General features: G+C 43.4%; 1 protein-coding gene across 1 annotated transcript in view; it reads left to right on the forward strand.

The window, feature by feature from the left end:
• The window catches only part of FAM171A1 (family with sequence similarity 171 member A1), a 151,480-nt gene extending 138,243 nt beyond the window's left edge, over positions 1-13,237 (forward strand). The window contains exons 6-8 of the mRNA XM_014952944.1: positions 7,008-7,124; positions 9,564-9,678; positions 10,343-13,237. Of these exons, the coding sequence (XP_014808430.1) occupies positions 7,008-7,124; positions 9,564-9,678; positions 10,343-12,044 (1,934 nt within the window). The 3' untranslated portion in view covers positions 12,045-13,237. The remainder of the gene's footprint in view (positions 1-7,007; positions 7,125-9,563; positions 9,679-10,342) is intronic.
• The last annotated feature ends 5,064 nt before the right edge of the window (positions 13,238-18,301 follow it).

Below are 18,301 nucleotides of genomic sequence, written 5' to 3' on the forward strand. Positions count from 1 at the left end.
AAACCAAATAAAATTACAAAAAGGCGTTTTTAATGCAGAATGTGTATTGAAACAAGAGATCTGAAATGCAAACCTTTTCTTATTAAATTTACTCGTGATCATGTCCTCTTGCCCCCAGAGGCAAGTCGTAAAAGCTGCCTGAGGTAAATCGGCATGTTCATCAGAATCAGTCACTGCAAAGTATTAAGATGTGTGTCTCTAGCGGAATTTATTTCTCCCGCTCGAATGGGCATGTTCATCGGAATCAAAGTCACTGCAAAGTATTAAGATGCGTGTCTCTAGCGGAATTTATTTCTCCCGCTCTGCTGAAACCTTCAACTTGTCTCAAATATTTGGGTATTTTTGCAGCCAGATGGAGCTCGGATTTCTTTATCTGATTTTTTTTTTTTTTTTTTGTTTGTATTTCTTCTAAAGTACTCTCATTTTTATATTCTTTGTAGTGTTAATGATGGTAGTTCTCTTACCCTGCTTTTAAGTTACATGTATGAAGGTGTGCTGGGTAGCTGCTTTATAAGATTTTTAAGAATAAATTCGTGAAATGACAGCATTTATTCCAAAAAGTATGACAAAATATACTTTTGGTGAGGAAAGAGTTAAGAAACTTCTGGTTCTCCCTCTGCCATTAGTTTGAGCCAGGAGAGAGCTCCCCTGACTTGAATCCTGGATCAGCATGTTGGCTCCACTGAGCAGGAATAGAGGAAAAAGAGGAAGAGAAATGTAAAAATGATCTATAAGCAAGAATGTCTCTATATATAGAAGGTTTCCGTGAAGCACCAGACACTCTTTAAGAATTAATGGTAAATTGACCCAGATCTTGCAGTGCTTACAAACTCTACTGAATTTGCTGTTTCTGCTCCAAAGATGCATTGACATGTTTTCCTTGGAACCACACAATCAGTCTTGAACAAAAGTGATCAGTTCCATTATATCCAATTATTTGTACTGCTTTTTATTTGTAATCCTATATTGCTTTTTACTTAACAATTATTGCACATCATGCATAAAACTTAATAAGCAGTGAAGCTAGTTGATTGTGCTGACTTAGGTAGGGGTAGGAGGTAAATGTTATAGAGTATCTGGAATATAACCAGTTATAAATTTTCACAACACTTAGCCATGCGAGGAGAGACGACCTCCCTTCCCTCCTAAATCCTTCTGATTAGTTCTCCTGCAGTTGTAATCCTGCTCGTGCAGAAAAAAAGTGAATGCTGCTTGCCTTTGCTCCGTTTGCAGGCTAGTGGATAGGAAAGGACAAGAGGAAATGGGCACAAAATTGAACGTAAGAAGTTCCACCTAAACTTGAGGAGGAACTTTACTTTGAAGGTGGGAATGGGCTGCCCAGGGAGGTGGTGGAGTCTCCTTCTCTGGAGACATTCAAACCCCACCTGGACATGTTCCTGTGTGACCTGCTCTGGGTGGACCGCCTCTGGCAGGGGGTTGGACTAGATGATCTCCAGAGGTCCCTTCCAACCCCGTATCACTCTGTGATTCTGTGAAAGGACAGAAAAATGGAGTAAGTTCTTTACTCGCTGCCCTTCAGTCTCCTCCCTTGCTTACAATAGCAAGTATGTGAGGACACAGAGGGTAATTAGCTGCATTTTAGAACTGGAGAACATCTTGTTTCCCACTGCAAGGAAGAATCTGGGATGGGATAGGGAATTCATTCTCGAGGCTGCACAGCAATGAACTCTTGCTTACTCAAGGCAGATGTCTGCTCCACTGTTAACCTCAGTGGGCTGCAGGTGGATATCTGCACCACCATGAACCTCCATGGGCTGCAGGGGGATATCTGCACCACCATGGATGTCCACGGGCTGCAGGGGGACAGCCTGCCTCTCCATGGTCTTCACCATGAGCTGCAGGGGAATTTCTGCTCTGGTACCTGGAGCACCTCCTGCCCCTCCTTCTTCACTGATGGTGTCACCTTGGTGTCTGCAGAGTTCTTGCTCTCACATATTCTCACTCTTCCCTTCTGGCTGCTGCTGCGCAGTTTTCCCCCACCTTCCTAAATGTGCTGTCCCAGAGGTGCTACCAGCATTGCCGATGGGCTCAGCTTTGGCCAGTGGTGGGTCCATCTTGGAGCCGGCTGGCATTGGCTCTGTCAAACATGGGGGAAGTTCCTCACAAAAGCCACCCCTGTAGCCCCCCTGCTACCAAAACTTGGCCTTGCAAACCCAATACATGAAGGCACATCGTTCCTCCAGTAATCCTGTGTTGGCTTTCAGTTATTTGATCACACAAGAAACAATACAGGAGTTTGTGTTTCAGCTGGTTCCACTGAAACCGGTTTTGCCACTGCTGTTGTGGAGGATGGAGCTCTTTATTCTTTTCATTCCACTGTGCAGGGGGATGCTCTGCTTTGTTAGTGGACTGTTGGTAGGAGATGGTGGAAGTGTAAGAGGTGAGTTTATCACTGAAGTGCTGGACCAGGAGAGTGTTAAGAAAGGCAGCTGATGAGATTGTGTACCCGTGGTTCCCAGGAGCCCACACTTGGTGTTGTCCTGATGAAGGAACTTGGGACAGTGCCATTAAAAAGTAATTATTTTCTAGCTGTCCTCACATACTAACATGTAGGCTATGGCCAACACAAGCTGCACCACTCGTGTTTAAAGATGACCAATATCTGATAGATCTGCTGTGCTTTGGAGATTTCTAAGTGTCCATAATAGAGAGAGGGAATTACGGCTTTGCCTAGTGTTGTACAGACTCATACATTTCCTCGAGGGTGTAGAGAGATGGGGGTCGGTCTCTTTTCTCAAGTCACAGGCGACAGGACAAGAGGAAATGGCCTCAAGTTGTGCCAGGGGAGGTTCAGGCTGAATATTAGGAAAAATTTTTTCACTGAAAGGGTTATCAGGCATTGGAATGGGCTGCCCAGGGAGGTGGTGGAGGCCCCATCCCTGGAGGTGTTCAAAAGCCGGGTTGATGTAGTGCTGGGAGGTCTGGTTTAGTGATGATGCTCCTTGTTTGTTGTGTGGGTGTCTATTTTTGTCAGTTAGGTTGATGGTTGGACAAGATGATCTTTAAGGTCCCTTCCAACCTAGAAGATTCTGTGATTCTGTATATCCCATGGTCAGCGAAAATGGGTGCCCTAAATGAGCAGAAGACAAGCAGGAAGGCTGACTGCCCTTACGCAGTGGACTCTCTTGTTTGCATCCATTGCAAATCCGGGGATTCCTTTCGTAGCTAAAATACGGTGCAGCTTCTGGTGGCCCCTTCACGGCTGCATGGTGCAAGCAGAGTGTGCCAGAGCTAAAGGCTTTCTAAGAAGCATGAGGAGGAGTGTGTTCATGAGAGTGCAGTGTCATGTGAATAAGGCGAGCTGGACACAAGTTCCCCCTAGTGAGGGAATCAATAATAGCTTCTGCCCGAGGAGCTGGCTGTAGAAATAGACTACCAAGATAATGAACTTTGCTAAATTCCATATCACAGAATCACAGAATCACAGAATCTTAGTGGTTGGAAGGGACCTCTGAGATCATCGAGTCCAACCACAAAAAAAAAAAAAAAAAAAAAAACACCACACCAAACAAATACAAAACACACCACACCAAACGCCCACCAAAAACACCGCACCCACCAACTAAACCCCACACTCAACACCTCGCCATAAACCAATAACCTTGGGCACTAGAGCATGCCCTGAAGAGCCATGTCTATACGTTTCTTAAATCCCTCCAGGGATGGTGACTCCACCACCTCCCTGGGCAGGCTGTTCCAGGGCCTGACCACTCTCTCAGTAAAGTAGTTCTTTCTAATATCTAATCTAAATCTCCCCTGCCCCAACTTCAGACCATTTCCTCTGGTCTTGTCGTTCGTCCTTTGGGAGAAGAGGCCAACACCTGCCTCTCTACACCCTCCTTTCAGGTAGTTGTAGAGGGCAATGAGGTCTCCCCTCAGCCTCCTCTTCTCCAAACTCAACATGCCCAGTTCCCTCAGCCTCTCCTCGTAGGACTTGTTCTCCAGACCCCTCCCCAGCTTGGTGGCTCTCCTCTGGACACGCTCCAGCCCCTCAATGTCCTTCCTGTAGTGAGGGGCCCAAAACTGAACACAGCCCTCGAGGTGAGGCCTCACCAGTGCCCAGTACAGAGGCACGATGACTTCCCTACTCCTGCTGGCCACGCTATTCTTGATACGAGCCAGGATGCCATTGGCCTTCTTGGCCATGTATGTGTTCTGCTTGTGTGTGAATTTGAAGAGCTTAGAGACGTATGTGTTCCGCTTGTGTGTGAATTTGAAGAGCTTAGAGACGGTTCGAGAAGTGTGGGAAGCAGCAGGAATTCATCACACACGTCCTTCCGTTCTTTTTTTTTTTTTAAATTGGCACTTCTGTAGCTCTTTTACTCTTAAAGCTTTGTTTCACATAGTTGTGTATTAGAATGGTTGGTGCATATTCTCATTGTCCAGACCTTGTGGAAAAAAAATACAAAGTTTAAATGTATAGGAGTTCTCTTACCAAATGGCATTTTAGGCACAAGATAAGAGCAGGTTTTGACTTTTTGAGCTATTTTTCACCTTGTGGTTCAGGGCTGTTAGTATGACATCTGCCTCAAAAGTGCATGGGTAGACAATCTGAAGGGATCGTAGCCGTCTTGGTGGAGAAAATGAATCTACTTTCCCAAGTTTTTCCAGAAACTTCACACATAGCTGTGGACGATTCAATTCTATAATTCCTGATAACGTTCCCCTAAAAGAAGTAAACTAATAGCTACATCAGGGTGTTCTGATATGATGGTTACAGATCCCATATGTGCAAGTCTGTTTAAAGATTTTGGTCCTTTTGGTATTGTGAATTAAAATTACTTGTATGACTTTATTTATGAAGTAACAAGTTATTGCTACCCTGTACAGACTGGGAATGATACTTGGAAAACTGAAAATTATGTCAGTAATGCTTTTCCCCTGTTGCCCACAAATTCAGTTTGGTTGCAAATACAGAGTCACTATCTGGCAATAACAGTCACCTAGATCTAGAAATCCTCTCAAATGTGTTTTTTTCTAAACCTTTCACTATATTCACAGGGGTTTATTATTAGCCAAAGGTGGTGGACTTTAAGGTGTACTTTCATGGGAAAAATCAGTAGTAGAGAGGAAAAGCCATTCTCATATGTACAGGGTTAGCACAGGTGGGTAATCGAAGGAACACAGAGAAAATCGTCAGGATCTCAGTGGTATGAAAACCCCAAAACAACAGCATCTCTTGTGTGTTCTGCACCCGCTGCTGATTGCACAGACCACCCTCGGCCACAAAGGCTCGTGCTTAGTCCCGAGCAGCGTCTGATGGAAAGCACCACGTGGGGAATTGCGTGTGGGAGACCGTTTAAAGGAAAGGGAACCACAAGTACAAGATGGAACTTGCCTTTAAAGCAAGCACTTGAAGCTGAGTACGGTCAGTGCAGCATTCTGACCCCCTCATTTTCCACCGAAATACAGAGCTGTGCTACAGAAGAGCAGAGGGGTTTATCCCTTCTCTGTTCGCCCATCAGCCGTACTTCTGGTGGCCACCAAAGCCTGTGAAGAACCTCCTTAGTCAGCTCATGCCCTCTCCATGAGCTAGATCTCTAACCTGTTACCTGATTCATTCTCAGCAGCGCATGGTAGAGCAATCCTGTGTTTCTTTCTAAGAGAAGAAAGATGAGACCAGTCTACAAGCCACACCAGACATTTAATAGATCAGAAACTAAAGTGTATTCTTTCTCATACAAGCCCAGAATCTGAGGTCTTAATGAATTACAAAAAGGCAAACGGCTTATTCAGTTGTGAAGGTTTTTTGTAGCCCAATTCTTGCAGTCTTCTGCAAATAGAACAGTTCTCCACAGATTGTCAATCTGGAGTATTTGCTTTGTTAATTTAAACACAGTGCTTTAAATTGTCCGTCTTACTTATTTCGAAATGATCACTTGATGATTCTGAAAAATCTATTATATTTCCTTTGAGAAACATATTTTAAAACCCTCATCATCCATTACCAAAGTGTATTCCCTGATGTATGCATCTTCTGAATGACTAACGTTGCTGAATCAAAGTGATGGTGCAACTTAATTATGCATTTACTGGCAGTTGCATTCAGAACCTTGTATAGGAAAAGCAACATTTTGAAGAAGTATTTTCTTCAGTCTTCCAGAAGTTGACAGCCAGAGCTGATGGAAGGGTGGTCTGGGAGCATCTCTCCCATGAGGACAGGCTTAAGAGAGCTGGAGAAGAGAAGGCTCCAGGGAGACCTTCTAGCAGACTTCCAGTATCTAGAAGGGGCCTACAACAAAGCTGGAGAGCGACTTTTTAGAAGGGCATGTAGTGATACAAGAGGTAATGGCATCAAACTAGAAGAGGGGAGATTTAGTGCAGGAAGTGCAGTGACAGGACAAGGGGTAACAGTTTTAAACAGTTTTAAATTGGAAGAGGAGAAATTTAGATTAGATATTGGGAAGAAATTCTTTGCTGTGAGGGTGGTGAGAGCCTGGCCCAGGTTGCCCAGAGAAGCTGTGGCTGCCCCATCCCTGGAGGGGTTCAAGGCCAGGCTGGATGGGGCTTGGAGCAACCTGGTCTGGTGGGAGGTGTCCCTGCCCAGGGCAGGGGGGGTTGGCACTCCATGATTTTTAAGGTCCCTTCCAACTCTAACTGTTCTGTGATTCTGTCTCTTCGTATTTGAAAAACTGTCTTCAGTTTTTATGTGGGCTATCTACATATAATCAGTTTCAGGTGAATCCTTCAAAAAAGAGGAATTTGTTATTTAATTATTCTAATTCTTTAACCCTTTCTGAAGCTTTATTAATTTTATTTCATCTTAAATGTAGTTTGTGTACAAAGCTTCTGAGAAGGGCGTGGGGCTGGTTGCTTGTGGGAGCCCTCAGATGGAGGTGACAAAAAGGCCCATCTCCGCCGTGCCAGCAGTGCACACAACCCCTGCAGCACCTCAACGGGGTTTGTTTCTGTTTGCTTTTCCACTCCTTTGCAGAGGAAGGTGTGGGTGTATCTGTAACACCTTCCTGCAACCTTTTTATTTACAGGGACATGGCTGAAGAGTAGCTTGGGCCTCGTACAACAAGAAGGAAATCAGTTGACTTGGACTTACATCGCACCTCAGCTGGGCTATTGGGTTGCAGCCATGTCACCTACCGTCCCAGGTATGATGGACTTGAATTCTATTGATATTCTCAGCACTGAGTAATTATTTATTCATATATAACATTTATATTTTTCAGAATGACCTCATCTGAGATGCCACAGCTTGATCAATAATGGATTATTAGAAAACAGAAATCTGAAAGTAAAGGGCTAAAATCTTCTGGGGATTGTGAGCGGCAACCCTTGTGCTCAAAATCTCTTGACTAATTTCAATGAGAATCTTTTTGAAGTGTTCCTGCTTTGATGCATTTATGTCACCACTGCCTGGTAGAGCCATTGCTAGAAAATGAGGGGAGTTATAACATCCATGTGTTGGTGTTCCAGCAGGTAGAAAAATACGTGCTGTGAAGTTTCTGTGCAGAAATTCCCAAAGAAATGGATTCACCTAAGACCAGCGTCATCCTGGGTTAAACATGTACTGATGGATGGATGGACTGCAGTGCTTTTTCTTTTAAACTGAAGATGCTCATTTTGCTCTTAGACTTTGCATCACCTTGGTGACTGATTAATTCACACCAGGAATAACTCAGCATAGGCACCCCGGGAAGTGAGTTGGCAGAGCAGCATTGGTAGATGAGCTGACTGCTTGCCATCTGCAAGCTTCTTGGCATCACTGTAGAAAATCCCTTTGAACTGGGCATTACAGGCACCTCTGTGACTGTGGAGGTCATTAACGTTGCAGCTTGCTCCTCCTTTTTTCTGTCTGTGGCCGCCTCAGATTTCTTAGTATTAGCATTTCAGCCACGGATAATCAGAGATACCTGTCTGTAGAAAAGAGCCAGTCGCTCCAACAAAAAAACTCCTCCTCTTACAGATTTTCTTTATTAAGTCTTCTGGATGAAAAGCAAATACAGTAGTAATGAAAACATTCCTGCCTCGGCAGTGCAAGCTAAATAAACCACCTAACCAACAAAACAAACTCTAACAGGAGGACTGTTTTTAAAAGTCTGCTTACATATGCCATGAAGGTGTTTCATGATACGGAGAGCACTTGGGGGTTTTACTGTGTTATACCTTACACAAGCTTTTTGCCTAAGGCTATATTAAATGAAATTATTGGAATATTCATCTGATACATGGTTGAACAGAGTTTAGATGCAGATGCAGATCTGAATAAACTATCATATTGAATTTAATCAAATTTTACAAAATAATTGTACTTTAAGAAAAAGCAGATGAGCCAAGTGTTTCCTGGTAGAGCTCTGTCCCAGACTGCAAAGAAGTTACACTAGTCGTGAGATTGGCCTGTTAACTCTAACAGGAGAAGGCTTATTTGTCCTTACTGGACAAATTTCTTTCTTTCTGAGGGCTAGATTTGGGTTCCTAAAACTCTGTTGTAGTGGCAACAACATTTTCATGAAAAATTTGAGTGATTTATCTTTTCTCCTTTTTGCCTAATGTCCTGAAGCAAGAGTTTCAATCAATTATGTAAAGGTAGTGGCAGGATAGAATGTATAAATAGTTAGATTTCCCTAATGCAATATACTTGATGTTATTTTTAATCAGGTTAATATATTTTTGTTTATTTTATCCCCTCGTTGAGTCTATTTGATTCCTTATCTCAAAAGTGATCCGAAATTTTCTTTGTATTCCTAGCAGTTCCTAACAGACCACTCAAGAACCACAGATGAGGTTTTACAGACCTCATCGTCTAGAACCTTAACGTTGGCCAAGTTTGCTGTCCTTCACAGTCCGTGCATGTTACTCTGTCAGCTCGTGCTGCACCTCCTTGCCTGCAGATGGAAATTTGGGCTTTTATTTCAAACTGGCGGTGCGGATTTTACAAACCAACAGGGTTACACATGCATAGTTGTGAACAGATGCTGTGCACATGGTGTGCACTCCTCTGTGCGTTACAACATTGACTAAGAGTTACTGGAACCTGGAGATAACAACACTCTTTCACTAGTGGCACGTTTTCTAAAGCTACTGAAGATCTGCTTGGCTTGGCTTGGTCTAGACTAAAGAGCACCAGCCCATCTTCCAATTAATCCTTTACTGCACTGTGTGTACTGCTTAGTGCCAAGCAACACAAATGTTGTTAAAGAGGAGTTGTTGGCCACAGCACTCCTAGGTGCATTACAGCCCTGGAAGATGCTGTGATGGCTTTTCTCCAGAGCTGAGAGCTGTGGCGCGCTGTGTCGCCATCAGGACCTGGAAGGCAGCATTCACTGATGCATGCTCCCATTGAAACCAGCTGCTTTTCCACAGAGTGATCTATTTGGACTTGCAGTCATGAAAACCAGCACATGCTTGCTCCACAGCTTGCTCCCTTCTCCAGAGATGGTCTGCTCAATAGGCACCAGGGCTATGAGTGGCGGTGTTGCTCACTTAGCATCCTGATAAGAAGGGGAGATGTCCCTCTCTTTGTTTAAGTGTTGTTCCTCTTCCTGTTTGCAGATTGTTACGGGTCTAAATTCTCTTTTCTGGCCTTCCAGGTCCCGTTGTAACACACGACATTACCAGCTATCACACAATGTTTCTTTTGGCAATTTTAGGAGGGATGGCTCTCATACTTCTAGTCTTGCTGTGTCTGCTCTTGTATTACTGCAGGTAAGATTCACCATCCCGGCTACTTAGTTCATGTTGGAAATATAAGCTTTTTTGTGCTTCTGAAATTAAAAATTGTGCTCCTTTTTGTATTGAAACATTTTTACTTCGGGGCTGGGGGGGCAGAAAGCAAGCACTTGAAGAAGAAAGAGACAGTGAGATCAAATTTCCTACGATCCTGGTTACATCCAGCGTATACAATTCCTGCCTTGGGTGGGATGTTAGTTGGATGAATCACACACAGCTGTACCTGTGTTCTCCTTTAAAGACCTTCTAAAATGAACATAGCCCTAGGTCCAAGATGTCTGTCATGGTACCTGTTACACATTTGCAAGTGATCTTTCTATCAGTCTTATAGTAAAATGAATGTTAAACTTTTATCAGCAAGTGTCTATTAATGAGTGATTTTGTATTTGCCTCCTCCAGACTTTTGCTCCAATTTGTAGTTGGTGCTTAAGTGAGATATTTCCCAATTGACATTAGTTACTCTTTAATTTTATCTTCACCGTTGGCATAAGCTTTTAATTGTTAGGTTATGTAATAAAAGCTCCATTCCCCTAATATTAATCACTGCTTAAAAATCTCTCATTAAGACACGCTTGCTGTTCTTGTTTCTGTGTATAACAGTCATAAATGTGTAACTTTTTTTTGTTACCGGCTTTTCTAGAAGAAAATGTTTAAGACCACGTCAGCATCATAAGAAACTGCAACTTTCCACAGCACTGGACACTTCTAAGAAGGATCAAGCGACCTCTATGTCCCACATAAATCTGATATTTTCCCGCCGCGAGTCGGAGTTCCCTGGCGGGATGTCCGTCGCTAGCAATGGACACACCGAAAACTCAGGTGCAAAGGAACTGATCAGTGCTGTCCACATGGAGATGGCATCCCCCGGTGGGGAAGCAGACATGCACACACCCATGCTCAAACACTCCTTCAGTACTTCCCAGGAGTTTAGCTCCCGAGAGGAGCTGCTCTCGGACAAGGAGAAAGACAAGAGCAGAATTTCCTTGGGTGACCTGACTCCCAGCGGGTCTCTGAGAAAAGACTACCACAAATCAGCAGATAGTTTTCCTTTAAAGCCAAGAAAATCTACAGAAACAGCTGAAGGCTATGAGTCCCCTGTCAAAGATGACTATAGGAGAAGTTACAATGCTATGCTGTCTCAGCCTTTATTTGAAAAGCAAGAGAGAGAAATTCAAGTATCTATGAACCATATTGCTACTGGAAGTAAATACAATATTCAGGAACAAATATACCCCACACCTTCAGCCCCTGAAAAAGAGCTGCTGGACTGCAGACCTACTGATTGTATGATGTCTCGTTCAGTTGATCACCTTGAAAGACCTACATCCTTCCCTCGACCGGGTCAGTTAATCTGCTGCAGTTCTGTTGACCAGGTCAATGACAGTGTTTACAGAAAAGTTTTGCCTGCATTGGTCATCCCAGGTCATTATATGAAATTGCCAGGAGAACACCCTTTTGTTAGCCAGCCGCTGGTTGTCCCAGCTGACCAGCAGATTGATATAGAAAGACTTCAGGCTGAGCTTCCTAACCCTCACGCGCGGCTGTTTCCACACCCCCCCCAGCAGCTGCAGCCCCAGCAGTTGGCATCCCAAGCAATATCTCAGCAGCATTTGCAAGATGCAGGTGCAGCTGAGTGGAGCCAACAGAATGCTTCTATGTCTGAATCTATTTCCATTCCTGCCTCACTTAACGATGCATCCCTGGCTCAAATGAATAGCGAAGTGCAGCTCCTTACAGAAAAGGCTTTGATGGAGTTAGGAGGTGGGAAGCCGTTGCCTCATCCTCGAGCGTGGTTTGTTTCTCTAGATGGACGTTCAAATGCTCACGTTAGACATTCGTACATCGATCTCCAAAGAGCTGGTAGGAATGGGAGTAACGACGCCAGTTTGGACTCTGGTGTTGACATGAATGAACCAAAATCTGCCCGAAAGGGAAGAGGAGATCATCTGTCTGCGCCACAGAGTCACCCACCAGTGCAGGAGCACCAGCAGAGAGAGCGGAAGGTTTCGGATAGCACAGCTTACACACAGCTCGTGTACTTGGATGATATGGACCAAAGTGGCAGCGAGTGTGGCACAGCAGTTTGTAGCCCCGAGGACAATACTATACGATGCCTACTAGAAGGCACCAGTAAGAGAAGTGGCGTGCAGCTGCCCAGCCTGCAGGAGGAAACGAGAACTGTGGACACCAAACCAGAGCCATTAACTAGTCCTGAGCACGGAACATCAGTTCAAGATGATGAGGAGGATGAGGAGGATGAGGAAGATGACCAAGGTGAAGATAAGAAGAGTCCTTGGCAGAAACGAGAGGAAAGACCACTAATGACTTTCAATCTAAAGTGAGCTTTTGTGAAAATCCACCATTCAGTGGAGTATAAAATTGCCAAATATTCTTTCTGTGGAAGTGCTTGATTATTTTTTTCTTTTTTTTCTTTATTTTTTTTTTTTTTGTGGAGAGAAAAGAAAAACAAACTGTGGTGAGCAACATTTGAAAGAACTTAAATGCATTACTGTGTAAATGTTAGAAAAGAATTAAAATCATTCCTCTGATTTAACAGCTGCCTCCGGTGAGATAGCTGAACAAAGAGTGTGATTGTTATTCCATATACTTGATATTGGTCATCCAGGATGTTGAAAATACTGACAAATTGTTTTGGTTGGTTTATGACCTCAATCTCCTGATGAATGGGAGCTGGTAAAGCTTTTGTTTTATAGGCCAATTTTATGTTGATAATGCTACTGAAAGTATCTTAAAAACAAGAGTTTGACACGTGGTGTCCAAAATTGTGCATTATCTCAATGAAAGGCTATGCATTGCTGCTTTTAGTAATATTTTGCTTATACTATGCTTTCCTTAATTTTCCAAGTTGGTTGTAAACATTTTATGTCCTTTATTATAAACTACTCAGCAATTTATTTTAATGTAAAACTGCAGGAAACTTGAGTAGCATCCCTTAGCATTGAAGCCTTTTTATGAAACCAAACTGAACTTTGTGTCGACTAAGATTCCTCCAATTCTGGTCCCATTTACTCAAAGTGCCTTTTTTACAGTAACGATGAACAGTCCCTTCTTTTGCTAACTCCTTTTAATTGACCCCGTTTGGGATTTTATAAACTTCTGAACTTCTACCTTTTATTTTAAGCTGCATGCCAAGAGCCCCATTTTGTGCTGAGCATTTCTCATTTCAATACAGTGTATTCTGTAGCTATCATGTATATTGTGGATTCTGTTTAGCCAGGATAGACTTAGAAGACATTTTAAAGGGCCGAGAGTAGCCAAGAAGATAGTTTCATTGACTGTATATATTGTTAGTTTCCTCTGGAATCGTATGAGCTAATCATGCTCATATAAAATGGACTATAGACCGAGCAAGTGGACTGAATGTGTCTAGAAATGTTTTGGGAAAAAAAAAAAAAAATTAATAATGTACTATCCAAAAGTGCCAGAATGACTCTTCTGTGCTTTCTCCATACAGAGCTGCTTGGTTATCCAAAAACTATAATTGAAAATAAATTGCAAAAAATATCTTTGTGGATTTTTTCCTCTGTTGGTGGTCATCACGTTATTTTAAATATTACTTAATAAGAAAAATACTTTGGTTTCACTTTTGCTGTGCATATTTATGCTTGTGTGACTTAATAACACATTTTCTTACGCAGTTTTCATGAACTTCAATCAACACTGAAATTTAGACCCCTTCTCAGAAAAGCATCCTCCCTGCATTGATAAGTACATAACTGTTTGCTCAAGTACCACTGAAGACTTTGGACATAAAATCCTCTTATCTCCAAAATTCTCTCTATGGAGTCACGCTTCCTGCGGGACCGGTTTTCTTTCTGGGATTTCTCTGGGTGCTCACACTTACTTGCACACTTCTCAGTACTTCATTAATTGGGTTCAAAGAAGGGAAAGAATGTGACTTCATTCTGGTGGAACCCCTCGTATACATTCAGTTACTCATGTTTCATTCAATTATTTTTACGCAATATTGGCAGCAGTCGTGCTTAATGAAATTAGTTATCATGTAATCTCTAAAGAGACAAGAGAAAGTGTTATAAAGTTCCGAATTAATTTATAATAATAAGGTCTGAGTCACATTCAGTGCTCTTTTTTTTTCAGTATATTTCAGGGTTTTCTTAGGAGGCCATTGTTGTATTTTCTGTCTTAATGAATGTCTTACCTGGGAGTCTGGGCTCGAGCCAGGAACTGAATCCTGTTTTGTAGTTCCCAGTCCAGTGCCTCTCTGCATCCACAAAGCCACGTTGCCTCTGTTTTGCTTTAATTCATGTATGGAAGTGGTATATGTCATAAAAAAAAATCGAAAATCATATTTGCGGAGTGCACTGAATATTGGAATCACCATATTGCTAATAAGTAAGTTATTATAACTAATAAGTAAGTTATATTTTAGTCATCGCATGTGTCCCGGAGAGGGGAGAGGGGAGCCAGGACCTGGAGCCTCTCCCATCTCCAGGGACAGGGGACACAGGGAGAAAGGCCCTGCCCTGAGCGTGTAGGTCGGGGCAGCACGTGGGCAAACCTCCTCCTGCCTTACTTTCTTTTCACACAGATCTCCCCCAGAGGCTGAGATGTGGTTCTGGGCTCCTCCTTTATTGATGGAAGACTCCCAGAAGAAGTGTGCAGAGGACAGGATGTCCCTGGGCTCCCTGGTGGTTAAGACTTAAAAAAGTCTTAACGTTGCTGCCTCAGGACTGTCTTCTCCCCAGCCCCCACCAGACAGTCCCAAGCCCACTCCCAGCCGTGCTGGCCCCTGAGCTTCTCCTCTCCTTGGGCAGAAACCCATTACTGTCCTACTCCTGTGCTGGAGCTTACAGTTTTTAAGACTTTTTTTAAAAAAGTCTTAACGTTGCTGCCTCAGGACTGTCTTCTCCCCGGCCCCCACCAGACAGTCCCAAGCCCACTCCCAGCCGTGCTGGCCCCTGAGCTTCTCCTCTCCTTGGGCAGAAACCCATTACTGTCCTACTCCTGTGCTGGAGCTTACAGCTCTGCCCGTGGCACGGGCACCACCAGGGAGCCCAGGGAGATCCTGTCCTCTGCACATTTCTTCTGGGAGTCTTCCATCAATAAAGGAGGAGCCCAGAACCACATCTCAGCCTCTGGGGGAGATCTGTGTGAAAAGAAAGTAAGGCAGGAGGAGGTTTGCCCACGTGCTGCCCCGACCTACACGCTCAGGGCAGGGCCTTTCTCCCTGTGTCCCCTGTCCCTGGAGATGGGAGAGGCTCCAGGTCCTGGCTCCCCTCTCCCCTGGCTTCAGGGAATGCCCCTTCTATAAACCCTTCATTCCACCTTGTGCCGTGCTGTGAGGCCAACATCAATGTGACATTCAGTGTGACACTCCGATAGCACTTCAGTTCAGATATTTTTGGGTCTTGTTGAGGGTGAGCTTTCTCAAGCCATCTGCCTCTTCATGCCTACACCGTTTGCTTTACCTTGAATTTAACACCTTGTGATCCTGTCTCAGGTAACACAATAACAATGGGGGGAGCAGAACAAGGCAGCCACGTTCCCCCATGTAAGGGGGGGGGGTTTCTTTTGAGAGCTGGGTTGGTCTTTTATCCCTTGAAGTCAGTGTACCTCCACAAACGGGGGTGTGTGCACATGTAGATAAATGCATTTCATATAAAAGCTGGCTTAAACACAAATTTAAGAATTTCAACATGCAAGCAATGCCGAAGTAAAGGTCGCTCACCTAGGCTGACTGGAAGAACCAGCATAAGAGCTCATTATAGGCTTGTATTAATTAACTTAATTGTCCTTGTGGTCTGACATTGCAGGGTCAAAGCCATGTCGAGTTTCTGCCGTGCCTGTACCCCTGACTTCCATCAGATTTATTCACACTTCCCTACTAGCCTAGACCTGATGTCTAGATTCTGTGATTAAAGCTTTTCTGATGTCTGTATTTTAAGAAATTTATTCTGTGGTTGTTGCAACATTTGACAGAGGCTTTTCTTTTGCAGAAAGTTGTAAAACTCTGAAGGGTAAAATCTTACTGTAAAATCTCCAAAAATTTTGCATAGAAGTGGAAGAGTTATAATAGAGTCTTATTTCCTATTTCTTCATAGGGAAGACATTGTGTCCACTTTTTAATTCAGTGCAATACTCCATGCAGTAGGTGTACATCCTGAACAACACTGTTCACCTGTTTCTTACCACCGGGAAGGTCTGCAGAATCTTTATTAGCATCCATTTATCTGATTCGTACATTAATTGGATACTTACAGCTGGAGTGACCTCCAGAACATTGGGAATTATTTTCTGTCAGCTGTCATGGAAATGTGGGAAATGCAGCATCTACCCAGAAGTAACAACATACTGTCCCTGAGCAGGTTGTCACAAGGCGTGGTGGCAGTGGTTGTCTCCACTGTTTGTCATAAAATACCGTTCTCATCCAAGGTCTGCTTGTCTTTAGGCTGTAGTCTCCCAAGACTGGAGGAGCCCCTTTCCAAATAAAAGTGGTGTGTGCTAATGGAAACGGGTAACTGAATACCAAAGCATTTGATAGACACACCATTTGGGGGTTAGGGATAGACTTCCAGGTTTCCTTCTCTGGACTAGAACATTGAGAACTACCCTGGTCAATTTTCTTAAGGTTTCCAGGCTCTAATCTCCGTTTCAGGGCACCCAGCAGTGTTAAATACTTCAGGGCAAACCAGCCATGGAGGAGCACCCGAATATTCTAGTCTGTTGCAAATGCTCTGAGCTGAGGCTTAGAGTCAGGCTGTAGCCTCTTTGCTGTAGCAGGAAAAGATGTACATTTATCACAGGAAAGAGACCCTTGCTATATAGGTATAAAGAGCTATCAAAAACAGACAAGAAGAAAACTCTGAAAAACTTCATTTTGGAAAAATGCAGAAATGGTCAAGAGTTAAAGACTAATTCCTGTATCTACCACTCCCTCAAATCCAGCGTCAGGGAAGGAAAGCATCTTGGCTGGACCTGCAGCCTCCCTGCAAAGAGGAGGAAACAGTAGGTGCATTGATACAGGGGGACTGTCACAGGCTGGTGGGAGAACTGATTTAGATGATAGGAGTAAATTGGATTGATTTTGGAGATTGGATGTGCAGAAGTTAATTCCCAAGTACTGGTCAGAGCCCCTGCAGCACCAGTATCAACACGATCTTGGACAATAAATCTGTCACCACTAATTCTTCTTCAAAGACATAGTTTGAGGAGGGTTTGAAAGAGCAAAAAAATAGACATAGAAATGCAAAATGTGTATATATTTGTAATAATCATTATTTAAGAGTCAGTTCTGTGTATTAAATGTCTTTTAATGTAAAATGTGATTTATTTATTTTTTACCTTTTGGGGCTAGAGAGCCTAGTAACAGAGGAATTGCAGTGCTGGAACCCGTTTGAACCTGTGTTTGATCAAGTCCTGTGTCCTGCTTCCAACAATCATCAGAAACAGATGCTTCAGAAAAATGGGGAAGAAATCTCTACCCGTGACAATAACCCCACAGGATAAAAGTCTTCCTATCCTTATCACTTACACACTTAAGCATGAGGGTTTGTATACATCATACACATTTTTTAATGCTACAAAGTGGTTTTGCTGTGCATATAAATGTCTAATCACTTTTTAATGCTCTTTAGCCCACAGCCCTTGCCAGTGCAGACACCAGCACGGAGAATCAGCTGCTTCAGTGCAAAAGGTAAGATGTGAATTAGAAGAGGTTCAGAGTCATTTGAATCTGTGTTCTCTTACCTTTGCGTCTCATTCAGGATTGCAGAAGGCAGTATTCAAGCTCTCAGCATAAAGAGCAGTCAGTTAAACTAATCGTTGTGAGGTAGCACTAGTACCACCTCAAAGTCTAAGCATATTCATTTGCTCCATAATTTTTTTTTAATATTTATTAGGAAAACAGATAAAACACTAAACAATTAGCTAACTTTCAGATTGGATCAGTTTTGCTTCCAATTTACAAGATGACAGAAAGCTGACAGCAATTTGGTGTTTATTATTATTACTACTTGCCACATCAAATCCATTTTAAAATATAAATGCCATAAATATTTCAAGAGGATGTGTAGAGGTGGGAGCAGCGCTACGGCTGCATGGATATTGCGGGCACTTTTCTTCTGCGGTGTTTAATACTCAGAACACACAGACTGATCAGGTGGTGCCAATGATCTGAACGCTGTGTTATAGATCACTAACTCAGTGGGATGTAATTAATACATAGCACTAGGCAGGTAAACAAGTCTGGATGATGGTTGGCTGCTTGAGGGAAACTGTATCTGGCCATCCCAGGCAAATACAGGTTGGGCAGAGAATGGCTGGAGAGCAGCCCTGAGGAGAAGGACTTGAGGGTGTTGGTGGATGAGAAGCTCAACATGAGCCAGCAATGTGCACTGGCAGCCCAGAAAGCCAACCCCATCCTGGGCTGCATCAGGAGAAGTGTGGCCAGCAGGTGGTCACGGGAGGTGATTCTACCCCTCTACTCTGCTCTCATGAGACCCCACCTGGAGTATTGTGTCCAGTTCTGGAGTCCTCAACACAGGAAGGACATGGATCTGCTGGAACAGGTGCAGCGGAGGGCCACGAAGATGATCAGAGGGATGAAGCACCTCTCCCA

The sequence above is a fragment of the Calidris pugnax genome, unplaced genomic scaffold (genome assembly GCF_001431845.1).
Source record: "Calidris pugnax isolate Ruff unplaced genomic scaffold, ASM143184v1 scaffold181, whole genome shotgun sequence".
Taxonomy (NCBI): Eukaryota; Metazoa; Chordata; class Aves; order Charadriiformes; family Scolopacidae; genus Calidris; species Calidris pugnax.